At 49.9% G+C, this 25,264-nt stretch overlaps 1 protein-coding gene and 1 pseudogene across 2 annotated transcripts; one reads left to right on the top strand and one right to left on the bottom strand.

Annotated features, from left to right (window-relative positions):
- Positions 1-202: 202 nt before the first annotated feature.
- On the bottom strand, positions 203-6,498 carry LOC150005755 (small ribosomal subunit protein eS1 pseudogene; annotated as a pseudogene).
- Positions 6,499-8,077: 1,579 nt separating this feature from the next.
- SLC35F6 (solute carrier family 35 member F6) lies at positions 8,078-21,995 on the top strand. 2 transcript variants are annotated; one of them, XM_090280195.1, is made up of 6 exons: positions 8,078-8,286; positions 16,546-16,618; positions 17,352-17,523; positions 17,780-17,992; positions 18,782-18,892; positions 20,171-21,995. In XM_090280195.1, the coding sequence occupies exons 1-6, from the start codon at positions 8,210-8,212 to the stop codon at positions 20,638-20,640; spliced, it is 1,116 nt and encodes a 371-aa protein (XP_090136321.1). In that variant the 5' UTR covers positions 8,078-8,209; the 3' UTR covers positions 20,641-21,995. The 2 variants fall into 2 exon arrangements, with proteins under 2 accessions (XP_090136321.1, XP_090136322.1); XM_090280196.1 differs by lacking the exon at positions 17,780-17,992.
- Positions 21,996-25,264: the final 3,269 nt, after the last annotated feature.

Genomic DNA, 25,264 nt, shown 5'->3' with positions numbered 1-25,264 from the left:
TTTTCTTTTTGTTATTCTGCTTATTTGAATCACTTACCCTACAATGTCCAAGATACTACTGTAGGTTTGCTTTTTTAATATTAAAATTCCATCAAGCGACTCAAATTTTGTTGTTGTTTTTTTTTCACGGGTAGGATTTTTTTATTTGTCACCATTAAAAGTCTGAATTTTAAACCGAGTCTTGGAAGGGGAGTGGGCGCGCCTATCCATCAGCTTGTTCTACTTTCGCAGCTATCTCATCCCCAGCAGCTTTTCCAGAACTGTGACCTTCACCATGAAGCTCCATGTGTTTTCCCAGTTCAAACCTGGGCTTCTTTATCATTTTGACTTTTCTAACAAAGGCATCGTGGAGCAGATGAATGGATTGGCAGGCCTCTTCTATGTCTTTTCCAATGCTGTCTAGAGTCAATTTATTGACCACTTCTTTCAGATCATTTGTCTGCACCTCACGGGTCATGATTTTCATCATCTTCTTCCGCATTTGGCAGACCTGTTGATGCTGAGCATAAGAAGTCTTCCAAATCTGATTGTTTCAGTTTCCAGTAAAACCAGCACAGAATAGACAAAGTAAATACCCATCAGTAGTCATGACATCAACACAAGCTTTGATCGTGGTCTGCCATTTTTTGACCATGAAGCACATTTTGTCACTGGGAAGATCCATGCCATGGAGATCAATCAGGCAGTTTTTACCCTAAATATCCTAGTAATTAGCTTGAATTTTCTAATTGCAACGTCAAAATTCTGCAGGTCAGCTAGACTCACTACAAAAACACGACTCTCAAGACCATCAGAGACAATTTTTGTTCCTTGAGTTCTCGTGACTAGTGTTTTCCAATGTTGTTTATATGGAACACAGCTGGTGCTTTCACAGCATACCAGTCTTTCTTAGAAAATAGATCAACCGCTTTCTTCTTGGCTCCCCTTTTTCCCACCGTTTGTAAGCCGCTTGTTCTTGCCTACCGCCTTGGTGCTGCTCAGACCCGGTGACTCAAAAGGCTGATGGGCCCCAGACACAGCGCCTTCCCTTTAGCAGCAAGGACAGCACGCCATCTAGTGGCTGTGAAGTGAATCTCGTATTGCCGGACCTACGGGAACCGAGCCAGGGATCTGGAAGGCTCTTAAGTTGTCAGGTGGTCCAGCTGAGGTTCAGAAAGGGAAAGTGACCAACCTAAAGGCACACAGCAGGTTAGTATCCAGTCTCCAGGACCATGATGCAGCTTGGGCAGCAAAACTATGCTTCACAAACTTCCCTGGTGTTCTGGGGAAGCTGTTTGTCTGGAAGCAGCTCTCAATTGCAGTAGCTGTGAGAGCAAAGGAAAGGTCCCATTTGCAAGGTACACCATCTTCCTCGCATTGCACCCTTTGTTCTGTTTACCATATTTGAATAGGTAAAGGTACGCATGGTGCAAAGTCCAAAAGGCACAAAAAGGGTACGAAGTGAAAAGTAAGACTCTCACCCCAGCCCTCCACAACCCAGATGCAACCAGGGTTATCAGTTCCTACACATCTGTCCAGAGACTGTGTTTCAAACTGGTTTTTGTTTATTTGTTTGTTTTGTTTTGTTTTTTACACAAATGGTAGCATTTTCCACACAGAACACCTAGTTATCTTGGAGGTCACTGTACATCAGCACTGAAAGAGTATCCTTTGTAAAGCCACATGGTATTATTCCTTGTGTGGTATGTGGAAGTGCCATCACTTATTTAACTCCTTTCCTTTTGATGACATAATGATACTATAACAAACACACATGGGAAAACCTACAGAATAGGAAGTGGAACTGCTGAGATGATCAGTTATGATTCATCTTGACTTGATATACCAGAAAACCCAACATAATCAGAGTGTAAACACTTAAGGCTTCATTATCTCATGTAAAACAGGCCTAGAGGCACACAGAGCTCCATGCTGGGGCAAAGGGTGTGCCTGTGTCATTTTGACAGATACTGTAAATTGCTCTCCTCAGAGGCTGCGCTGTCTTGATTTCCACCACGAGTGTACACAGCATTTCCCTACAGCCTGGTCAACATCACATCATCATAGTTTGTTTACAGTTTAACAACTGAGTAGGTAAAAATGGTATTCATTGTACTTTTAATTTTCATTTTTCCTGTGAGTAAAGTTGAATGAAGTATTTTCATTTCCATGGATTGCCTGGTTGTAGTCATTGTCCAGTTTCCTTTTGTGTTTCTGATCTTGTTTGTATTGAATTTTTGTTAATACTTTTATTAAGATACAATTCACATATGATAAAATGTATCCACATACAGTGTACAGTTCATTGTTTTAGTGTATTCACAGGGTTGTACAGCCATCACCACAATTTAATTTTAGAACATTTTGTCTCCTCCACAAAAAAATTAACACAATACAGTACTCACTATTACTCAGTCCCCACCCAACCCTCATCCTCAACACCTCCCATGATTAAGCAACCACTAAGCTTCTTCCTCCATAGTTTAGCATATTGTGGACAGATCATATAAATGTAATCATATGCAATGTGGTCCTTTGTGAGTGGCTTCTTTCATCTAGCATGTTTCATCCATGTTGTAGCATGTATCAGTACTTCATTCCTTTTTGTTGTTGATTAATATCCCACTGTGTGGATATACCTCATTTTGTTTATCCATTCAACAGCTGAGGGACACTTTGGTTGTTTCTGCTTTTTGACTATCATGCATAATGCTGCTAGAAATATTCACGTACAAGTTTTTAGGTGGACATGTGTTTTCATTTCTCTTTGGTAACGACTCAGCGGAATTGCTGGGTCATATGGTAAGTCTACATTTAACCTTTTGAGGAACTGCCAAACTGGGTTCCAAAGCAGTTGCACCATTTTACACGCACCGGCAATGGATGAGGGTTCTAGTTTCTTCACATCCTTTTTAACACTTGTTAGTTTTCATTTTTTTCATTAGGGTGAAGTGATAGTTGTGATTTGATTTGTACTTCGCTAATGGCTAAGTGTGGTTGAACATCTTTTCACGTGCTTACTAGCCTTTTGTATACCCTCTTTGGAGAAATGTCTATCTATCATATTGATTTTTAAGACCTCCTTCTATGTTAAGGAAATTAGCCCTTTGACTATGAGTTGCAAATCTTCACAGACTGTCACAGATCTTTGATTTTACGTCTTTTCCCTTTTGCAGGGTTTGGTATCATACTCAGGAAGGCCTTTCCCGCCGCAGAACTATTACTGTTTTTTAAACGGATTTCCATATGTTCTAGAAATTTTATGGTTTAATTTTTTTCCAGTCAAATCTTTTCTCAAACTGAATTATTTTGGTGTAAGGTGAGAGATAGGAATACATATTTCTTTTTTTCATATAGCCACCCTATTGTTTCAATACTGTTTCAATAATCCCCACTCATTTGCATTGCCGTGCTTTTATTTACTAAATTCCTACTTGTATTTGGGAGTATTTGTGGAGTTCCTATTCTTTTCCATTTACTTATCTATCTATCCACATATCAGTATCATGAAGATTGCATATTTAACTTTTTATTCTGGAAAATTTCAAACATGCAGAAAATCATAGATAATAGTACAGTGAGCCTCCATGTACCCAAAACTCAGCTTCAACAGCCATCATCTGTCTACCATTCTTGTGTCCTGTTTTTGCTTTTGTTTTTCCTTTTTCTAGAGTTGTCTTAGTCTGCTCAGGCTGCCCTAACAAACTACTATAGACTGGATCCGTGTGTGGGCTGCGTGGGAGCTGAGGAGACCCTGAAAGTATGCAAGAGGAGAGGCTTCTCAACCCTGTCTGCCTCAGAATCTCCTATAGGTGCCCCTGTCCCTCATCTCTAATCAGAAGGGTGTTATACACAAGAGCCTGAGGGCTCCCCCGTGTGCGACTCACCTCCAAGGGGACTGGTGTCAATTTAGAGACTTAACAGGAAAAGAGAAGATACCATGAGCTCACTGGACAGCGTGCTCAGAGGAAGATATTTGCCTGAGACACACCAATTCCATGCGGCTGATGTCATGGTTCACCTTGTCTGAGCCAGGGCGCTGAACTGGCTGCCAGGCCTGCAGCGTGTCAGCCTGAGCAAATGGGATACAGGACACTTGATTGAATTTGAGTTTCAGATAAATCATAAATCACTGTTTAGTATAAGTATATTCCCAAATGATATTGAGGATATACTTACACTAAAACAATTCTTCATTTTCCATCTGAAATCTAATTTAAGCAGGAGTCCCTGCTTTATCTGGATCTGACTTGATCCTGCTCCAAGAGGACCAAGCCAAACACCAGCTTCCAGGATGCAGTGACCCACCCCAAGGCTAATACATATTAAGAAAGAAAGGCAAAGAGGGAAGTTTTGAGAATAACCTTATGAGGTCCTGAGCTAGAAGGAGCAGGTGACTCCTGATCTAATCATTCTCAGTCACCATAGAAACAAGCCATAAAATCCACCAGAAAGACCTAGTAAACAAAATCTACCTCCTCACCACCAATACCAACCATCCACACTCCTTTACCTGGTTTAGTCCTGGTTAGGTCATTGTCCCAAAGTTTCCCCCAGGAGACAGCCATCCTGCCTTCCTCCTCCCAAGGCCCTGGTTCCTCTTCCCAGCCGCAGCCTCAGATGGCTGCCCTGCAGTGCCCACCCCCACCCCTGTTGGGAGAGACAGGCAACTGGATACACAGTCCTGTGTCAAAGAAAAACCAGAACCAGACAGTAGCTAAAGCAATAAAAACAATACTGCAATAGGGGAAAGAGGTTATACAGAGCTCAGTTCCAAATACAGCCTGGGCAGGTGATCATTTATGGCCAAATAGCAGGGCTGGGTCAATGGGGGACAATTGCTAAGAGAAAACATCAGGTACACCTGGCTAACCTGACCTAACAGGATTCACCTGAAGGCAGGCTGGCATAATCAGATATCCCCAAGGGGATGGTGGAGGATGAGACAAGAAGGTGATCAGATATGGAGCTTGGGGGGTTCTGGTTAAAGTGACTTGGAAGGGTTCTTGCTAAAACTGCATTTCATAAGCACACTGATGGGCCTAGGAGTAGGTTCATGAGCTTCACTAAAGTTTGATCAATCAAAGAATCTGTCACCTGCCCATCAGACAGTGACATTCTACCAGAGGAACAGGCTACAAGTGAGGGAAATAGCCCAAGGACATACAGCAGACACTTATTCTAAACCAAACAGGTCTGACTGGATTGTCTCTGTCCTTCCCAGGATAAAATAACTTTCTCCTAATCCAGAATGTGATTAAATTGATTGGGAAAATGTTCAATCTTTCAGACAAGCCACAGGCTGGCAGTAAGCTTTGAATACAAATGCAGGGGTTTGTATAGATGTGTTTTATTTGACTCTGGAAATTAGAGGCCCTTTGGAGGGTAGCATACAAATTTGTTCAAAATGTCCCTGACTCTGGGAGAAAAGGCACTTATGCAAATCATAAGAAGTGCCATTTAATGCCCAACCTGGGGTCCTTTCTGAACCTATCCGCTAGTCTGGCTCTGACCTCACAGCAGCTGAGCTGATTCTTCCATAGGCCTCTGGTAGCATTCCCACTTCTGTCCTCCTTCCCTCCACACAAGCTGTGAATATTACCCTTCCCACTTTACAGATAGGAAAGTAGGGCTCTAAGTGACAGATCCCTTCCAGCCTCGAGCAGCCCTCTTTTCCCTAGTCTAGATAACTTGCATAGATGTCATTTCCACTCATGAAGATTCTGTACTCTTAGGGGCACATGAAGAAATTTCCATCTCTGTCCACCACCCCACCCCTATGCTCAGTAAATTTCCTCCCTTTGCTGAAAATTTGCTCCCTTTCATGTAACTCCAGTCTTCATGATCTTCAGGCAAGCTGTAGCCTTTACTCAGGTGATCACATCTGAGCAGTTAGGAAACACCGCACAGAGGGACTGGCCCACCTTTGGCCTAAAAAGGCCCAGAAAGGTCTCAGGTTCCGGTTGTGCGTATATTATTCACTCCAGGAAATCACAGCTTCTAAAATTATAAGGCAAATTTGCATCCAACATATACATTAAGCTCTATGCCTGAATTTAATCAAATAATAATCCAAAGGATTTTGCAAAGCCTGTGTATGAACACACCTGCCCTGATCCTTCTCTACTTGTCTCAGAATTCCTGTATCCTGAGGCTGCGGCGCCTTAACCCCTCACTCGCTGCTACCTGGGAACACTAATGTCAACCCTGGTTTTCGCCTGTAAAACCCAGTCTAGCCAGGCTGGCAGAGACCTGGAGCCTCACTGTAGGCCATTCCTCATGATGTCCACATAGTGGTCTTTGCCCCAGGAGACCCCCTTCTCCACCTGGAGCAATTTTGCTCCTCCATCAAGCCCCTGCTCAAATCTCCCCTGAATTCCAGCACACAGGGCAGCTGTGAGAACTGAGACCACACTGGTCAGGCTTCCAGCACAAGCAGACACAGACAGGGTGCCTGTTCAGCACAGTTCTGGTTGACCCTGTCATGCCCTCGCTCCCACCTCTCTTGAGGAAGCCCATGCTTATCCCAGCTCCCTCTGCCTCTTACTCATTGCTGCGTGGTTACCCATGTGCTCACCCCTCTCCTCCATAAGATCCTGAACTCCTTGAGGGTTGTCCCTGGGGTCTCACAACTGGCTCTGGGCCTGGCACTGAGTGGGTTACAAACCCTTCTGTCTCCTTGGCTCCAGGGACAGCAGTTTGATGAATGATCAGAACATGGTAAAAAATTAAAATTCACTTTATGATGGGGTTATAGAGACAAAGACTGTGCTATTAGTGACATCATGTCAGTCTGGTGACACTATTGATCATTAGTAATGTTTACTTCAAGTCAGTGCCCTTGGCTTGGACACGGGGGCGAAATGGTCCAGAGTCCCACTGAGTGTGTCACTGTGGCCTGTAGGAACTGCCTCCAGTTGTGATGGGGCTGTCCAGCTGATGTACTTCAGTTATCTCTACAGGCCCCAGAATCTCAGTAATTATTTTTGGATAACTGAATTAATTCCTTTTAAATCACATGAAATTCATGATATTGTTGAGGACAAGAAGCTCAGAAGAAACATCCTTCTGAGTCTCCCATCTCCCCCAGTGACTTATGAGAACAGGCTCCAGAGGCGGTCTGTGGTCCAGGCACACTCCGTGCCCACGCATACCTCTGTGCCATTCCGTCCTCTGGGAAACCCCTTCCCTTGTCTATCAGGTGACCTTCTACATCAGGTGTCCCTGCAATAAAAGGGTCTGGTGCAGCCCCTTGCGAGTTCTTCTGATTCAATATTGGTCATTTTCACAAGTTCAAGGAAATCTTAGGGTAAGCAGGAAGAGTTGGCAGCTATAGCGGCAACTTTAGTAACAAAATCTTCAATGATGGGGAAGATGTACCCACTGGGTCTGAAGCAGTTCCTGGAGTGCTCTGGGCTCCAACCTGTGGTGTGACAGGCATGGGGTGCAGACTAGAGACCTGGAGATAAGGACAGAGTGCAGCTGGGGGCTGAAAAGCAGGACTAGGGCTGTAAAAAAGCCAGACAGCTCCTGCAAACAAACTTAGGGCTTTCTGCCGTGATTGCCTCTTGGCAGCATCGGGAATCCACGAAGGAGTGGACTGAAGAATCTGCGTGCAAATCCTCACCCCATCATTCACTAGCATGATCATAAGCAAATCACTTGGTTGCTCCTAAATTTAGTTTCCTTAGCTATAATATGGTCTCCCAGGCAGCAGGGACTAGCTTCCTACACCACTTTTCTGGAAGATGTGAGCAACACCGCGGGCTGGGATCCCTAAGGACAATTCCCAAGCCTTCTGGGAGTTCCCTGGGTTCCATATGGAGAGGAGATTCCCACACTGGACAGGAACACTTTGTAGTTTGCCTCTGACATTATTCGGTTCAGCCTCTCTGAATAGTTTACAAAACATCCGAGATGCATCCTCATTGCATCGTCCCGTCAGTCCCTTTTATAAAGGAGGAGACCTGGTCCTGTGGGGAACAGAGAGCGAGGCTCCAGCCCTGGCGAGCGCAGGCGCTTGGGCTGGGCGAGCACAGCTGCCCAATATGCCACCCTCCCGAGGGGCGGGGCGAGACGGCAGGGGGCGGGATCGGCACTGGTCACGTGACGCCCGGCCCGGAAGCGCTAGCCCCGAGACCCCCGGGTGACCGGGTCAGGGGCTGTAGTTTTGAGTGATCGTGGAGGTCTCAGGGGTCCCCATAGTGTCGCGCTCCCCGCCTCCGCCGCCATGGCCTGGACCAAGTACCAGCTGTTCCTGGCCGGGCTCATGCTCGTCACCGGCTCCATCAACACGCTCTCAGCAAAGTGAGTTCAGGCCCAGCGGGGAGGGGAAGGGGCTCTGCCGAGTCTGCCGCAGCGCGCCCGGGTGCTGGCGACCCCCGCGCACCTTACCGGCCCTGCCCCTCTAAGCTGTACCCTCCCGGCTTCACCCGCTCGTCCAGTTTCTCCGGTCGGTTCGCTTGGTTTCTGTACCACCCAAGGGGTGCGAGGCCTGGGAAACTGCGGAGTGGGTTCGTACCCCTGGCTGGCGGATCCGAGCCCCGGCTTTGACTAGCTCGCTCTGTGCTTGATCCTAGCGAGTCACCTTACGGTTCGCGCCCCAGTTTCCTGATCTTTGAACGAGAGGCTTGGACCAGTTCCTCTCCAGGACCCTTTCCATGGCGGCGTGGGAAACCCCACCCTCCAGGAGCTGTGGGGGTCGTGGGAGGGGGGCCGGGAAGAGTCTCCCAGACTTGTGCACATGAGCTACAGTAGAGGCCAAGGAAGCCGAGTGGTGAGTCATTAGTGAGCCTAGAGGACTGCGGCGGCAGAGAAGGGGCTGCCCTATCAGACCCTCATGGAGGAAAGGTTACAACCGGAGTTTCACATGTGCTGGAGACGGCGAGGCAGGGAACAGCAAGGCCAGATGAAAGTAGATTGTAACTAGGACCAAATGTCCAAGCTGGATTTTATCCCGTAATCAGAGAGACTTTTTGAGAGCACTAAATGATAATGGGGGAAAAAAATACAATGAAGATTAAATTTTAAAAAGACAGTGGGGGGGCTTTTGAACAGAAGAGTGACATGCTCAGTGTGATCACAATGAACCTGTTGGTCAAGGTGAATAGTAGCTGGGTGCAGGGAAGACAACCCCAGGTGAAGAATGAAGCCACAGGCCTGACCCACAGGCTCAAGAGACAATGGTCACTCCAGGATTTCTGTCTGAGAAAACAGAAGTGCCATTAACCCAGACAGGGAGGGCAGGCAGGCAGGCAGTTCAGTGGTAATGGATGAGGATGAGGTGCTGGTGGCACCATGAGGACAGTCCTTAGGAGGCTGGCGATTGAGGACCCAGGGCTGTCACAAGGATGAGGGACCAGCCCTAGCCTCTTCTCTGTGCTGTGCGAGGAGGACAGGGGCCCAGGAGGCAACCCCTTCTCCTAGCAGCTCTTTGCCTCTTTCTCTGCCCCACCTCAGAATAGGGCCTTCCTTCTCCCTGTTCACCGTCTGAGAGCCCCCGACCCAGAGCCTGGTCTTTCTCTGAACCAATTCCAAGCAACAGACATGGAGAACAATGGAGAGTGGTCTCCCAGTCAGACCTCACTCCCACCTGGGCCCTGCTAGGCTCCCGAGCAAAAGGGAGTCACCCTAGTCACCTTCTGGCCTATGCTCCCTGGGGTGGCATGTCTCATTCATTTTTGAGTCTTTTGTTCCCAGCACACTCCATCAGTGACATGAGAAATGTCCCAGAAGAGAGGTCTGAGAGAGAAGTATCCTATTCAGTTCATCAGATAGGTGTAAGGTACCTACAGTGTGCGAGGCCCTCTCTGGACCCAGGGAAGTAGACAGAAGTGACTAAAAAAAAGGTCCCTGCCTTTGAGATGTTTAGAACCTACGGTGGAAGACAGATGTGTACACACTTGGCCATCACAATGACCTCCCTTCTCCAAAGGAAGTGGAGCTCTGGGTGGGGCACCCCTTCTCTCTGTGTCAGCTGTGGCTGTGTCTGTCTTACGCTGAGCCCTGCAGCCTCCTGAAGGTCACTTCTTTTGTAAGCCCTTAGCTATAAAGGGGATTCTCCCTGAGGGCCTCTATCTCAAGTTAGGATCTGCACGCAGCAGAACAAGTTGCTGTCCAGCCATCTGTCACATCAGCCAAAACTTTAGTTAAGTGTGTAGAGAATGGCTGTAGGTCTGCCAGGGCTGCTGTCCGCAAGGAGTGTTGAGATCCCTGATTACTACTGGGGTAAACTGTGCTGACTCAGCTCCTTCCTTAAAAAGCTCCAAACCAGTCAGGTAGGAATCCTAGTAGGGGATCCTCGGTCTCAGGAGGCCTTGCTTGAAAGGCAAGAAAGAGGCTCCCAGGTGAGGACCCAACCTTTGATCTGTCCCCTGCTCTGGTACCTCTCAGGAGCCTCCCTACCTGAGACGGGCCACAGAATTGGACTCTAAATAAGGCCAGACTTCAAGAACGATGCTCTCAGAGGGAAAGAACTTGGGAAAGTGGCTGTGTACATCCTGATAGGAATTAATTATCAGCTTGAAATCACAGTCTGACCTGCAGTTTTTGGCGGAGACAGACAGACAAGAATGTGATCATAGCAAGTGCTAATCAGCTAATACACAGGCAGCACCATGTGCCAGGTCCTTCTCTGGCTGCCTTTCTGTGTTAATTTAATGAATTCTAATAACCACCCTATGAGGTAGAGAAACTCATTGTCCCTGGATTAGGAAACTGATATGGAAAAATGGACTTGCTTGCCCAGATTTGACTCCTCTATATAGAGGTTATACTTGAGCCACACTAATCAGCTCTATGATCCATGTTCTTAGTCACCAACACGGGATGAAGCTAGGGACTTGTCTAGTCACTTTTGGGGGCATTTGGAGTTATTAGAAACATAGAAATCGTCCATTCTAATCCCCACAACTTACAGTCGAGGTCCCAAGAGAAGTTTCTTTTTGTGACTCAGCTGGCTGGTGTCAGCACAGGGACCAGAACCCATGTCTCAGCTTTGTAGTCCAGTCCTGATACTTTACAACTGCAGTCCCCAGAAGTCCCTCTTCCTTGGGACATTCTCTCACATCTCCCCAGGCAAGAACAGACAAACATGTGCCTGTGGAAGGTGTGATTCTGTAAGTGCCATCTCCCTCCCCTTCTCTGTCCCAGCCCAGGGGATCCTGCTGTCACCCTGCTCTGTTCCCCTCTAGCCGGAGGCCATGCAAGATTCAGGTTTAGATTCTTTAGTAGCCTCTTGGCAGTTCCTTGGCCTGGAAGGTGAGCGTGTTTCCCTCCCAGGGCTCTTGGGAGGACTCAAGATAATGGATGAGGAAGTGAGTAGGAGCATGTGCTGCCTGCTGTGCCGGGACCACAGGTCAGCTCTCCACTGGAGAGGCCACTCTGCCCACTCAGCAGGTTAGGCTGCGCTGCAGGCACATGGGCCTGCTCTGGCTGGGAAGGGGGTGGGCGTCACATACCCACAGGAGGGAAAGCCACCGGGCAGGCCGTCCCTTTAGCCTTGTCCCTGGGTCTTGGCAGAGGGCCCCTCCCTGTGAAGTGGCTCCTTCTCCTTTCTCTGGCTGCTTTCACCCCAGGAACTTCTGCTGATGTGTCTCCTGGAGACAAAACATTTCGTCTTCCTTTGCACTGCTTCAGTCTGTCTGCCTGAACCAGTGCCTGTCTGTGGGGTTGTGCACATTTCTGGGCCCTGCTCTCCTCCATCCAGCTGGGGTTCTGCATGGAAAGAGCCAAGGTCAAGTAGACACTCCGGAGTAAGGCTCAGATCCCCTCCTAAACATCTGCAGGTTGTGAGGCTCACCCAGCCAGGGAGGGGCTATGGGGTGACTTCCCCTACACCTGTCAGGCCCACTGGGTCCAGGGACCCTGCCAGGAAGGTGGCAGGAAGCCTGGGACCACTGGGCCTCTGTTAAGGAGGGACTGTCACTGTCCTTTCTATGCCAGCTCTAACTTCTGCCTTGGCTGCTGCCCCCACCCTTGGGTTCCTTGAGCTGGCATGGGTTCCTGGGCCAGCTAGAGGGCCTGACATCAGGGGGGCAGTGTGGGATAGTGGGAAGAGTGCAAGACGTGGAAGGTGTGCGATCAGATGAGTCAGGGGGCCTCTCCAAGCCTATAAAATGGGGATGGCTTCTGCCTTTTCCCCAGACACAGGCTAAGTAAGATCTACTGAGGAAGGTTTTCTGATTGCACTAAGAGATGAGGGGCTCATCCTCATTTATCACCACATAAGCCAGGGTTACCCTGGGGAGTGGAGCGGCCCTTCTGTAGATCCCACTGTGGGAGAAAGGAGCTGACTCACTGGGCTTGACGAGCCGGGAACTGGAGAGGAAATGGCAGAGATTCTGCAGGGAATGGCCACACAGCCAGTTGGTCTGAGGCAGCCACACCAGCCACTTCCTCCGACTCAGTCCGCCACCCAGGCCCACATGCTGATATGCTCACTTCTCAGAATGCTGAGCTCTGAGTTTGACTGGACAAGGCCCTGTATAGTGATTCACCTGCTATGAAGGGGAGCCCGCCCAGCCTGCCCTGGAGACCGTGGCCTTCCCCTGGATACAGTATCTACAGAGAATGGGGGGGGGGGGGTCATCTGCAGAGCTGACCCCTCCCCACTGCAGCCAGGAGAGTGGGAAGAAGCTGGAGTAAGGAGGTGATAAAAGAACCTCAAGGTGAGGAGAGGGTTTGGAGCTGGAGGCGGAGACTCCTGGGTGCCGGCCTTTCTGGGTACATTGCAAGCCTTGTTCCTCAGGCCTGTCTGGTCCCTGGGTCCCTTGTCTGTGTAATAAGAAGCTTCATGACTCCACTTGATAGCTGGGTTTCCCCTCCTCCTGCAGTACTTTGCGGTTCTGCGGACCTGCTGGCGCAGTAGCCTGAGGCCTTCCAGCCACCTCTGCCTGGGCCAGCAGGGCAGGTCCCAGAGAATGGATGCTCTCCCGGAAGCTTCCGGGCTAGAGCAGAGCCCCACATAACACAAGGGGCGTGGCTCCTGCTCAGTAGAGGGGGAAAGGGAGGAGGGGCAGAAAAGAACTTTGATTGATCACCTGCCATGTGCCAGGTCTTCTATACCTTATTTTTATTTATTACTTCTGACAATTCATTAGTATTATCCCCATTTTATACATAAGAGCACTAAAACTTGTCCAGCCTGTGAGACTGAAAATCAGCTTTCTATATAGCCTGCTGCCTTTTCGGAATGTAAATTCAAGCTCATGGGTTTGGGCCTAGATCTCCCTGTCGTCACCTGTTCGAGCCTAAGCATGCCTTTTTCCACCCCTCCACCCCTCCACCCCTCCACCCCACCCCCTGAAGGCCCCATCTGTAAGATGAGGCCTAAAGCAGACAACCCACATGAAGTGCTCAGCACAGGCCTGGCACAAAGTCAGAAAAAAACACTTCGGTGACATGTTTTGCAAATGGCCAAGTGCTATCCCACCTTAGGGGTCATTGCTGTCATCCCCAGATGAACTGGGACTGAATTTTGGCTCTTGTTCTCTGCTACCTGAGGGCCTTCTGTGCCTGCACAGTGAACCGAAGTCTGTCTCAGGGGCCAGGACGAGAAGCCTGACTCCTCCCAAAGTGCCTGCTGGCTGGACCTCCTCCCTGGCCTGACCTTCTCCCTGGCCCGAAGCGAGGCTGGGCAGAGTAGCCTGTCCCGATGATACCTAATCCCTCGGGCTATAAGCCATCCCCAGGCCCTCAGATACAAAAAGACTCCTTTTCCCCGGCTGGGAATGCTGCCAGCCCCAGCCTGTCCAGGCAGACCTACCCCTTGGAGAAAGCAAAGATGGCCTTTTGGGGTAGGAGGAAGGGAGCTTGCCAACTCCCCACAGGGTCCCACCCTGAGAAAAGACAGGCCCAGTCTGTCCCACCAGCAGGGGACACCACAGACCAGGTGAGAAATTAGCACTCATGAGACATTGCCTCTGAACTGTATGTGGTACCTGCCTGTTTGCTTAGGGGGATCTGGAAGTCTCATTCATTCAGCCAAAAATGGTTTGAGCTTCTGTATAGTAATGTGCCAGAAGCAGGGGACTGAGAGATGTGGAAGCTGCTAGGTGCTTAAACTCACACTCTCAGGTGACAGTGACTGGAACCAGAAAGTGATACCCATGTGAGTTGTCATTACTGTAAGCTATGTAGGCGGTAGTTGGTGTGGTGGGGGGAGGGAGGGAGGGTCGCCGGTGGCTCCACCACTAGATCTGGGGGTCTTGAGCCTGCCAGTCTCTGCTCTGGAATGAGCAAATGAGGATGGGGCTTCCTCAGCCACCTGTTGACATTATAGACTTGGCAGAACCTCCTTCCTGCCCCTGGAGGAGCCCTGGCTCCATCCCCAGGAAATCGCACCTCTGACCTGCTGCTTGCTCCCGGGAAGCTGGCTCTGTGCCCTTGGTAAGGTTTGACCTCTTCACTCCTTCCCCTCTGTTTCACTCAGTTGCCTCGCCCAGACCGTCCCAGGGAGCTTTTTCTGCAAAAGCAAGCCTGGTTGTAAAGCAGGTCTGCCCTGGGCCACAGTTTGTAGCCCCCACCCACACCCCATGTCCTGCCCTGCCTGGGGATCTAAGAGCGAGAACCTGTAGCAGATCAGGCCGAAATGAGACCTGAGAGAACAAGTGGTTTCATTCTATAGTGAGGGCCTCCTTTCTCCATTGGTACTGGGGCTGGTTATAACCTGGTCCCCAACCCAGATTTCTCTCGGCCCTCCCAACCCATCATATCAGAACTTCTCCCTGCTGTGCCGCTCTCCTTTGGGCAGCGGCGTTCCCAGGAGCCACAGCCCTCCTAACTGCCCCTCTCCCTCCGCATCTCAGGGAGCGGGGTATGAGATAGGTTTGCCTTTGCCTTGTTTGTTCATGCGCCTTGGGGTGTGTTCAGATCTCTGAGTAGATGTAGCCTCCCCCCACAGCTCTGTGATACCAGGAGATCCACCATCACTCAGCCCACCCTTCCCACTGCCAGCATCCCTGCACCTTGACCTTGCCCTGGGCTGTGGGAAAGAACTTCCTGCTCCCCTCCCCAAACTCGAGGCACAGAGAAGCCAGGGCTGGACAGCATATCTGTCAAGCCCAGACCCTAACTGCTTGGCCCAACCAGTGGCCCATGCTTGTGGCTCTATGGGGGACACAGGAAGCAGAAGGCTCCCCTGCCCCTTAGGAGCTCAGGCTTGTGCAAAGATGACTGGCATAGGGCCGGGCACTACAGTGTGACTGCTCCTGACAGACATTGCCAGGAAAGACATTTAAGTGGAAGAAGTCCTGAATCTTTCAGTTAAGAGACAGCCACTGCCTTTTGTGGGGTGCTGCAGAGGGAGCAGGCCAATGACCTACAGGAAGCCGCCCAGGGTCTGCATTGACTGGAGTCAGCAGCGTGACATAGTTGAAGTTGTGTCAACTAACAAGTCAGCGGACACCGTCAAAGTCACGTCAACTGACCAGGACATCCAGCACGAGGGAGGGACCACTATCTTGCCAGGCTCAGTCTGGGCCAGATCACATGCCCTTGGCTCTGGGCCTGGGCCCACCAGAACGCTTCCAGAAGTCAGCAGCCAGGGAAGTGAAAGGTCAGGAAGGGCTGGGCCTGTTTAGCCAGGAGATGAGAAGATTCAGAAGATGGAAAGTCTCCAAATATCTGAAGGGCTTTCAAATGAAAGAGATCAGACTAGACCACAGGGACACAACTAAGCCCAGCAAAAATGAAATTCAGGAGCAGGAGCTTTAGCACGCAGATGGTAGACATGCAGAATGTTGGTGGTAGCGATGCCGCAAGGGATTCTGGGTCTGCGTGTGGGCTCAGTGAGGAAGTGTGCCATAATCAGTTATACCATCTGCCAGGGTGCTGTCTGGGAAGCCACTCCACGAGTGCCAGATGCTTGCCACCTGCTGTAGTGTCTGCACTAGAAAGACCCTCCAAACCCTTTAGGTTACATGAAGGTGACATGGTGGTCTGTGTCAAGCAGTCATTTCCCAGGGCCCAAGTGCCCTTGCAGACCAGTGACTCTTGATATTTTTGTGCCATGTGGTCCATTTGATAATCTGGTGATAAAACACTACTGAAGTAGTCTTTTAAAATGTGGAAATAAAAGACTGCAGATTACTGAAATAAATAAAATTATCAAAACATTAAAAAGGCAAATTTGTGATATAGCAATGTATGTGTTTATATGCTCTGTAACACATAAAAATTATAAATATTGGGTCTAATTACTGTATTTTGGAGCCATGATGAATGTAAATAATACTTCACGATATCTGCAACAACTCTTAGGTGATAATGAGAATAACTATTATTTCTGTGTTAACAAAGCCACAGGTCTGCAGTACTACGTTCATAATTAGAGGAAATGCTTAATTACAGTTCAAAGTTCATGACATTTCAGCTAAAGGTCCCCAGGCCCCCACATTCTGTCCACGATCCCAGATGAAAGCTGCTTGCCATGGAGACTGGCCCCTTTGAGAGGGAGCCCCGCTCAGGGCCAAGTCTCCTAAGCATGGCCTCTTGGCATTGAGAGGAGCGAGCGTGTCCACAGGCATCTGCTGCCCCACAGGATTTGACCTTTTCCCTCTGCTGCAGGTGGGCAGACAACTTCGAGGCTCAGGGCTGCGGTGGAAGCAAGGAGCACAGATTCCAGCATCCCTTTCTCCAGGTATCTGCCATGTCCCTCCCACTTCCCATCTCCCAGACCTCAGGCCAGGTGCCCAGAGGCCCTTCTGTTTCCTGGCCTATAGTCCTCCCCAGCTCCCAGAAGAGCTACCCACTTCTCTCTCCCTCCCTAGAACAGAGGCCAGAGAGTGAGTGGCCCTGGAAAGGGCAGAGGGCACAGTCCTCTGTGAGAGGCCTGAGTGAGCAGTAATGCCCTGGGCACCATGAGGCCAGCCCTCACCACGTGTAAGTCGGAACACATTTGGAAAACATCAACCCTCGTAGCAAAACCTGCTCTCCATCCACCAGGAGCCCAGACCCCACTGGGACAGGGCAGACACCATAAACAGGAAGCACCTTATTGCTCATCTGGGAAGTGGGAGACCCAAATTTCAGCCCAGCTCTGCCAGCAACTTGTTCTATGACCTTAAATAAGTTCTCGCGCCCCTCTGGGCCTCAGTTTCTCGATCTGGAACTTGACCTGGGATTGGCCTAGATCAGCAGTTTTCAGACAGAGCTCTACACAACCTTAGAGTTTGTGTCAAGATGTGTCAGGGGCTTAGGGGTAGACCCAGGAGGCAGTGTCTGGCCTCCCACACACAGCAGCTTTGCTTTTGCCTGTTTTATGTTGTTGGGGTTATAGGTAAGCTCTTGTTTGAAGAAGGGCTTTGTTAAAGATGTTTTGTTAAAGGTGATCCTCCTTCCAGCTCTAAACTCCTCAACTTCTGTGTCTGCAGGCAGTGGGCATGTTCCTGGGGGAGTTCTCCTGTCTGGCTGCCTTCTACCTACTCTGGTGCAGAGCTGCGAGGCACCCAGATGCCAGCATGGATCTCCAGCAGCCCTTCAACCCCCTTCTTTTCCTACCCCCAGCCCTTTGCGACATGACCGGGACCAGCATCATGTATGTGGGTACGTAGCCAGGCCAGGCGGAGTGGGGCTTAATGAAGCCCATGACCCCAGGGGACCATTGCCGAAACAGTCACCCCCACCCCAGCTCATCTTCACCTCACCCCTGCCCATCTCCCACTGACATTCACAGATCACACTCACCCAAGACTTACTGAGCATACATTCTGTGGGAGGCATGTCTTCAGCCTTGGAACACCTCAGTGAACGAGCCGCCTCTGCCCTCTGGAGCTCATGTCGCATGTCTGTCCTCTCCTAGCCCTGAACATGACCAGCGCCTCCAGCTTCCAGATGCTGCGTGGAGCGGTGATCATATTCACAGGCCTGTTCTCGGTGGCCTTCCTGGGGCGGAGGCTGGTGCCAAGCCAGTGGCTGGGCATCTTCACAACCATTGCAGGGCTGGTGGTCGTGGGCCTGGCTGACCTCCTGAGCAAGCATGACGGTCAGCGCAAGCTCAGCGAAGTGATCACAGGTGTGGCCGGGGTCGGGGATCCAGGGCTGCCCTTCCTGTCCTGTCCTGTCCTGTCTAGGAGCCCAGCGTAGTCATTCAACAAACTTTTACAAGTTCTGCTGTGTGCCAAGCCCTGGGTGAGGGTATGCGGGGACTGGCTGCTGTGGACATGCATCTGCTCTCAAGTTGACAGATAGTGTAGGAAAGGCCAGAGGCCCAAGCAGTGTGAGAAGTGGGTAGGTAAGGAGCCAGAGGTCAAAGGAAGCAGAGGGCTTGTGCTGTGATGTACCTATGTACACCCAAACTGCTGGATTGGGGAGAAGAGAGACACAAACGTTTATTGAGCACTTACTAAGTGACCAGCTTGGTGCTGAGCACTGTTGTGTGTCATCACAGTGATCCCCACAATCCCAGAAAGAAAGTAGTGCTGCCCAATTTACAGTGACGTGACCACCTGGTCACTCGGAGATAAGATTAAACCAGAAATGTCTATTTCCAAGCCTTTACTTCTCAAAAGACCTGCTTTGCACCATTGCACAGGCCTCTGGACCTTCTGGGGCCTCAGTCCAGTGTGGGCGACTGCCTGCCTTGTCATCCCACCACACCCATCAGGGACCAGGAGATCAGGCATGAGGGTGGTCATGGCTGTGCCTCGTGAACTGTATGGTGCCTGCAAAGACAGGGGCTGTTGTTATGTCCCCATGGGAGCGGTCTTCCCTCAGCTCTGGGCCCGCCACCCTGCCAACAGCCCTGGGACCTTGCTGTGCCCCTGCCTCCCTCACCCTGGGCCCTGTTGATCCTTTCCCACAGGGGACCTGTTGATCATCATGGCCCAGATCATCGTCTCCATCCAGATGGTGCTAGAGGAGAAGTTCATCTACAAGCACAATGTGCACCCTCTGCGGGCCGTTGGCACTGAGGGTGAGTGAGCTTGGGCTGGGAGCCGGGCACTGGTCGGTGGCACACTACGGGGTAGCACATGGAGTGAGTGCGTACATAGGAGCCAGGGACCACTGGGCGGGGGTGAGCGTCCTGCTCCATTCCTTCCTCCCTTCACCATGTGTGTGTTGACAAATACTCTTGACACCTGTCACGCACATGGCCAGGGGCTCAGGAAGGATGAGGCTGAAGATGAATTAGCTGTAAACCTCACTCCAGAGCTGACGAGCAAGAAAGGACCAAGCAGTGCATTCAAGCTCAAGTGATGCAAGTGATGTTTCACCTGCCGGGCATATCTGAGTGTCTTGAGTCAGGGAAGGTAGCTTTTCGAGCTGCAGTTTCTAAAGGCAGAGTGAGAAGGAGGGAACTCCAGACAGATCAAAGACATGGGGAGCTGGACGCGAGTTCGGAAACCAGTGAGGAATTGTGGGTGAGATGCAGGTTTGATGCCGGGGAAACGATCAGGTCCTGGTCATATCATGGAGAACCTTGAACATCAGGCAAGCAGATTTAGACTTTAAGTGACAGGCAGGGAAGACCCAGCAAAGGTTTTTGAGCAGGGAAATAACAATGAAAATTATGCTTTAAGAATATGAAACTAGCAGGGAAGATCAGAGCAGCGCTACAAAGTGCGGCCTGAGGGCTGCGCCAGGAGCTCTGTGTGCTTGGTCCACCGTGAGCTGAGAGCTATGGCAGAAAGTCAATCAGCTAACTCAGTGACGTCCTCAAGCATACTGTCTGTTTCTGCTCCTTTTTTTCTAGCAGGACTTTCTGAATGAAGCAGCGCATTGATTTACATCTGGTTCAGCTCCTTATCACAGACCAATGACAGTGAATGAGAGAGCTGTGTTTTCCCACACTTGTGAGCACTGTAATGGTTATAGCCAGCAATTCTTTTTTAAATGAATAGACTAGAATTTAAAATTATCAGAGAGCATTGTACCTTGCAGGAATAGCTCTTGTCTTGTGAAAGCATGCGTGTGCATATGTGCCTATGCATACTTACACTGGTCACAATGTAAAATGTACTGCTTACTCCTGGCCCAGTCAGAAAATGCAGATTAACGTGGAGAAGGGGTAGCTAAAGCCCATTCAGTAGGCCATTGATGAGAGGGGATGGCTCCAGGACCTGAAAAAAAGGTTCTAGTGTGAGGGCCACTAGGAAGGGGTGGCAGGGGATCAGGGGAGGCCTTGCTGGCCTTGATGAGCAGGGCATCAGGGCCACGCAGAGAGCATCACGTGCTTCCTCCTCTCCTGCAGGTCTCTTTGGCTTCGTGATCCTGTCCCTGCTGCTGGTGCCCATGTACTACATCCCTGCCGGCTCCTTCAGTGGAAACCCTCGGGGGACCCTGGAGGATGCACTAGACGCCTTCTGCCAGGTGGGCCGGCAGCCGCTCATCGCTGTGGCGCTGCTGGGCAACATCAGCAGCATCGCCTTCTTCAACTTCGCGGGCATCAGCGTCACCAAGGAGCTGAGTGCCACCACCCGCATGGTGCTGGACAGCCTGCGGACCGTCGTCATCTGGGCACTAAGCCTGGCACTGGGCTGGGAGGCCTTCCACCCACTGCAGATCCTCGGCTTCCTCATCCTCCTGGTGGGCACTGCCCTCTACAATGGGCTGCACCAGCCACTGCTGAGCTGCCTGTCCCGCAGCCAGCCCCCAGCAGAGGAGGGCGAGCGAGAGAGACTGCTGGATGCCTCTCGGACTCCCATCAACGATGCCAGCTGAGTCTCCTGCGGGGCCTCTGCTGCCACCTGCATGTACCTGTTCACCCTGAGGCTGGGGTCACACAGGCTAGTGAGCCCTAAGTTCCTGGTCTCCAAGGCCTCGCCCTGCCCCTCCCCACAGACCCCCCAGGACAGCTGCTACCATAGAAGATGACAGGGTACCGAGGTCCTCCTTTGTCACCACCTCCTGCAGAAAGGTGTTACCCAGCCCCACAGGCCTGAGTGCAGTGACTGACCCCACCAAGCTCCCCCCAACCCCCTAGACCCCTGTGGCAGCACTAGAGTAAAATCATGAAGTGGAATTGCAGGAACTAATAACCCTAGGACATTCTAAGTCAAGCCAAAATTGATTCTCCAAAAAGAGATTAGTGAAGCAAATTCGAAGCAGAACTAAGTACCATTTTTTTAAAGTAGAATTGTAACTTTTTTTTTTTTTTAAGATTTACTTATTTATTTTTACAGAGATGGGAAGAAAGGGAGAAAGATAGAGAGAAACATCAATGTGTGGTTGCCTCTCACATGCGCCAGACTAGGGACCTGGCCCGCAACCCAGTCATGTGCCCTGACTAGGAATCAAACCGGTGACCCTTTGGTTTGCAGGCCAGCACTCAATCCACTGAGCCACACTAGCCAGGGCCTAAGTACCATTTTTTTTAAACTTGTAAGATATCTCCTGACCCTACCTGGAGCCCTAGGTTTCAATAACTCATTGCATGCTCCCCAGCCCATAGCCTAGTCGCTCCTGGCCTTGCTGTCCTGCCCTAAAAAACTGATGGTGTCAGCACTGTGGCTTCAGCACCTTGCAGCTGCAGCTGGGCTCATTCTGTGGGCCTGTGATTTTGATCAACCCGGGAAAGGAGTAACAGCCGTTTATTGGCAACTCCTCTCTGCCCACAGTGCCTCCTCCCCAGGCTTGTTTGGTCTTGGGGGTCCTTGCTCACACATTCTCAGGACCTCTCTTCCTGAAAGAGATTCCAGGGGAATTCCAGGCAGCCCTTGATAACAGCTTTTACGAACTCTGAACCTTCCATTTTAAAGGTGAAGAAACTGAAGCCCGTAATTATAAGTTGTTTGGCAAGAGGGGTGTCCTGCCATGGATCTAGCACATAACTGGTTCTCAGCCCCACCCCAGCAACCTGACTCCATAGAGCACCCTCCAGGGGGATGGATTGACCAGGATTCTACCATTCAGAGTAATTCTGGTATCCCAGGCATTATATGAAGGGCTTAACTTTGATTCGCTTGCATGACAACCTGCACAGGTGGGTGCAAATGAGGAAACTGTGGCTTAGAGGTTAAGTGACTTCCTTGCAGAGCAGATATTCAAGAAACATTTGCATGATTCCAAATCTGTAACCGCACGGACTGTACTGGCCTTACTCTGTGGTTTTCAGGGGAATTTCCTGTGGCTGGAGTAGAGACCTCATGAGCCAGCATCCTCTCAGTAACTCCCCTTCTCCCTCCCCCCAAGAGAGGGACCTGGCATCAGGGATCCCAGGGAGCTGAGTGGCCCTCAACTCCAGCGTTCCTCACTATGTGGCAGTTTCTGGAGCCTCAGACCATTTTCCTGGGCAGTTGGGTCATAAAACACCAAATGCCTTCCTTAAAATAGGTTCTGGGGAAAGGGATCTTTGAAAAGCAAAACCCCCAGGCTGTGTGGGAACCCAGCAGGTTGTTAACGTTTGTTGGGAGAAGAGGGTCTTCATCCCACTAGCTCCAAGTCCCAGGGGCCCCTGAGCGTCTCTGGGCCACGGTGTGTGTCATGGGAAGAAGGAAATGGAGGGACTGAGGGTGCTGGGGACTATAACTGCCCTGTCCCAAAAAACTGCCTTAGGATGTTGTTTTTAAGCTTTATGTTAAAAAAGGGAAATTGGCAATATGGACTTTTTTTTTAAATGAGGAAAGGAGTGCCAGGGTTGAGATAGTCCTGAGCAGAGCACCTGGAATGTTGCTGGGAAATCTAATGTACCAAAGCATAGAAATCACCCAGCCCATCATACACTGTTCAGATGAAGAAACTAAAGCCCAGGGAGAGGAATACTTCCCAAGGTCACACAGCCAGAGATGGCAAAGCCAGACTGCCCGGTTCAGTCCTTGCCCTTCCCCTCCTGCCACAGCGAGTGCAGCCAGGAGCCTGTACGGGAACCGGGGCTGCTGTGCAGCAGGTGCCCAGCCTGTGCACACCGCTTAAGCGGGTGCAAGGGAAGCACTTGGCCTTTATTGGAGTGCTGCACGGGGGACTGGGTTTTAATGTTGAAGGGTCAGGGGGAATTATAATGGAACTTGAGGGGTGGCAGAGCATGAGAGGAGGAACACCCCATCAGGCGTGCCACCAACTCAGGCAAATCACTTTACCTCCTGGAGCTTTGGGTCTTCACATCTCCAAAATGGAGAAGCCAGCCTCCATCTGGCAGGATAAGCATGAAAGTTACATGAAATTAATAAATTGCAGGGGCCTATAAAGGCCAATGCACAGTGGGGTGTCATGTAAGGCTGCACTGTCCACCAGGGGGTCTCTCAGGGGCACTGAAGTCCCTGCTGAGCACACAGGAGCATCCACTTTGCTCAGAGGAGAAGAAATGTTTCCTTATACGCACCATCATGGAGTAGAATATAAAATTCATAGATTATAGGATAAAATAGAAGAAAATTTTATGCTGATAGTAGGTACCTTTCCAACTCCCAGGGGCATGTTCACTCCATCCTTTTTTCAGGGGTGCTTCAGAGGGTGAGTATGAGGAGCTTTGCTATATCATGCTGGACATATTGGCAGGAGAGTAAGGACCCCCACCCTCCTGCTGAGTCCAGAGGGTTGTAGGGGTATCTGTAGCTGTGTCCCTACCATTCTGAGTGGAGGAAGGAGACCCAGGATGGCGGGAGTTTAGCATGGAGGCCCTGAACACCCAAACCAAAATTGACTGATAGACTTCTGTAAACATCAGCTCAAACACAATGTAATTTAAAGCTTCTGTATTGTAGTGGACTGGTCAGGCCCTGCCCCTCACAGAGTGGTCCTGGGGCTGGGGTTTCTTTCAGGACTACCCTCTAGGCCCTGGAATACCTACCCCTCAGGCTCCTCTCACCAGGAATCTGCCCACAAGGCAGAAATTGAGGACCTTGCCAAGTTCTGTTTGCCTTCACTTTGTCCAAAGGTCTGTGTAGTTGAAGCAAACAACAGTCCAGGAGGTCAGAGCTCTGTCTCCTGAGGAGGGTGGACGGAGGACTGGAGCAAAGGGTCACCTGGTGTAAGGGAAAGAAGCAGAATCAGGAGTCGGAGCTGTGTCCTCAGCCCTGCCTCTACCTTGACTGGGGGTGACCCTCGGACAAGTCATGTTACTTCTCAAGACCTTGGCTACTAATAAAAAGGCAAAGTTCCCAGCATTCCTAAATGTGTTCATCTCCCTAACCCACTTATAGATCAATATCATTCTTTCCTATTTGCCTTGGTTTAGAAACCCTCTAGTCTTTAGTTGACTACATCTTTCAAAACCCGAAGTCAGCAGGGAGTTAGTTCCCTATGTAGCCATGAAAGTTTATAAATCATCCTTCATTAAGAACTCTTGTCCAAAAAATTCAATGAGGAATTCTGCCTCAGAATTCAGCAAACTTTATTGAGAACTGATGTGCTCTTTGATGTGGATCCATCCAAGAAAACAGGAGATGAATGTGCAAAGCAAGAATTCCAACAACACAGTGTGCGATAAGAGGCCTTTGTATCCAGGGAGGTGGTACAGGACAGATCAGCTCACTGCCTGGAACCCAGAGAGAGCTCCACTTGGGCTGGAAGGATGGGCAGGAGCCTTCTAGGCTTGGTGGTGTGAGCGGAGGGAAAGATGAAGAAGTGTTTCAAAAGGAAGGGATAGCTTTCAAAAGGCACAGAAATGTGTGTCACAAGGTGATGTACTTGAGAACTGCAGCTAAATAGATCGACTGGTATGCCTGGCACTAAGTGTGTCACACAGGAAGTGGCCACAGACAAGGCCAGAGTAGGCTTAGCTGAGGCGTTAGGACTCAGCAGACTATAGGGTGCCCAGGAAAGTTTTAGGTAAGGGAGCAACATGATCCAAATTGGCTGTTTGGGAAGATCATCATGTTATATGGAAACATTTGGTTGGCATTAGGATGTACTAAAGGCCAGTAAGATCACTGATGGTTGATTAGGATCTGAACTATGGAAATGGTGGTGTGGATGAACACAAGAACCATTCAAGAAGAAGACTTACCTTTTAGAGCCTTGGTTATAGGATATTCTATTGTATAAGGCAGTAAGAATTCTGGTATGCTGCAAGAATTTTTAAAACATGCAATACCTGACTAGTCAGGGGCGCTGACCTCTTCTCCCTTAAATTGTCAAGTGAAAAAATGACAACAGTGAACACAAGAATAGCTGCCTGGTGTGAGTGAATAAAAATTATTTTTTTGTCAGATCTGCAAAAAATATGTATATTTTTGGTGTGCCATAGAATTTTAGTAATTAGTTTACATGTGCCATGAGATGAAAGAGGTTGAAAATTGCTGTTGTAAGGACATTATGCTAAGTGAAATATGTTCATTCAGAACGAAACAAATACAATATGATCTCTTCTATGTGGAAGCTAAAAAGAAAATCCTCACCCTGGCCGAGT

Source organism: Furipterus horrens, unplaced genomic scaffold, assembly GCF_987537825.1.
Source record: "Furipterus horrens unplaced genomic scaffold, mFurHor1.1.pri manual_scaffold_6, whole genome shotgun sequence".
Classification (NCBI taxonomy): Eukaryota; Metazoa; Chordata; class Mammalia; order Chiroptera; family Furipteridae; genus Furipterus; species Furipterus horrens.
This window is presented reverse-complemented; position numbering and strand designations above follow the sequence as displayed.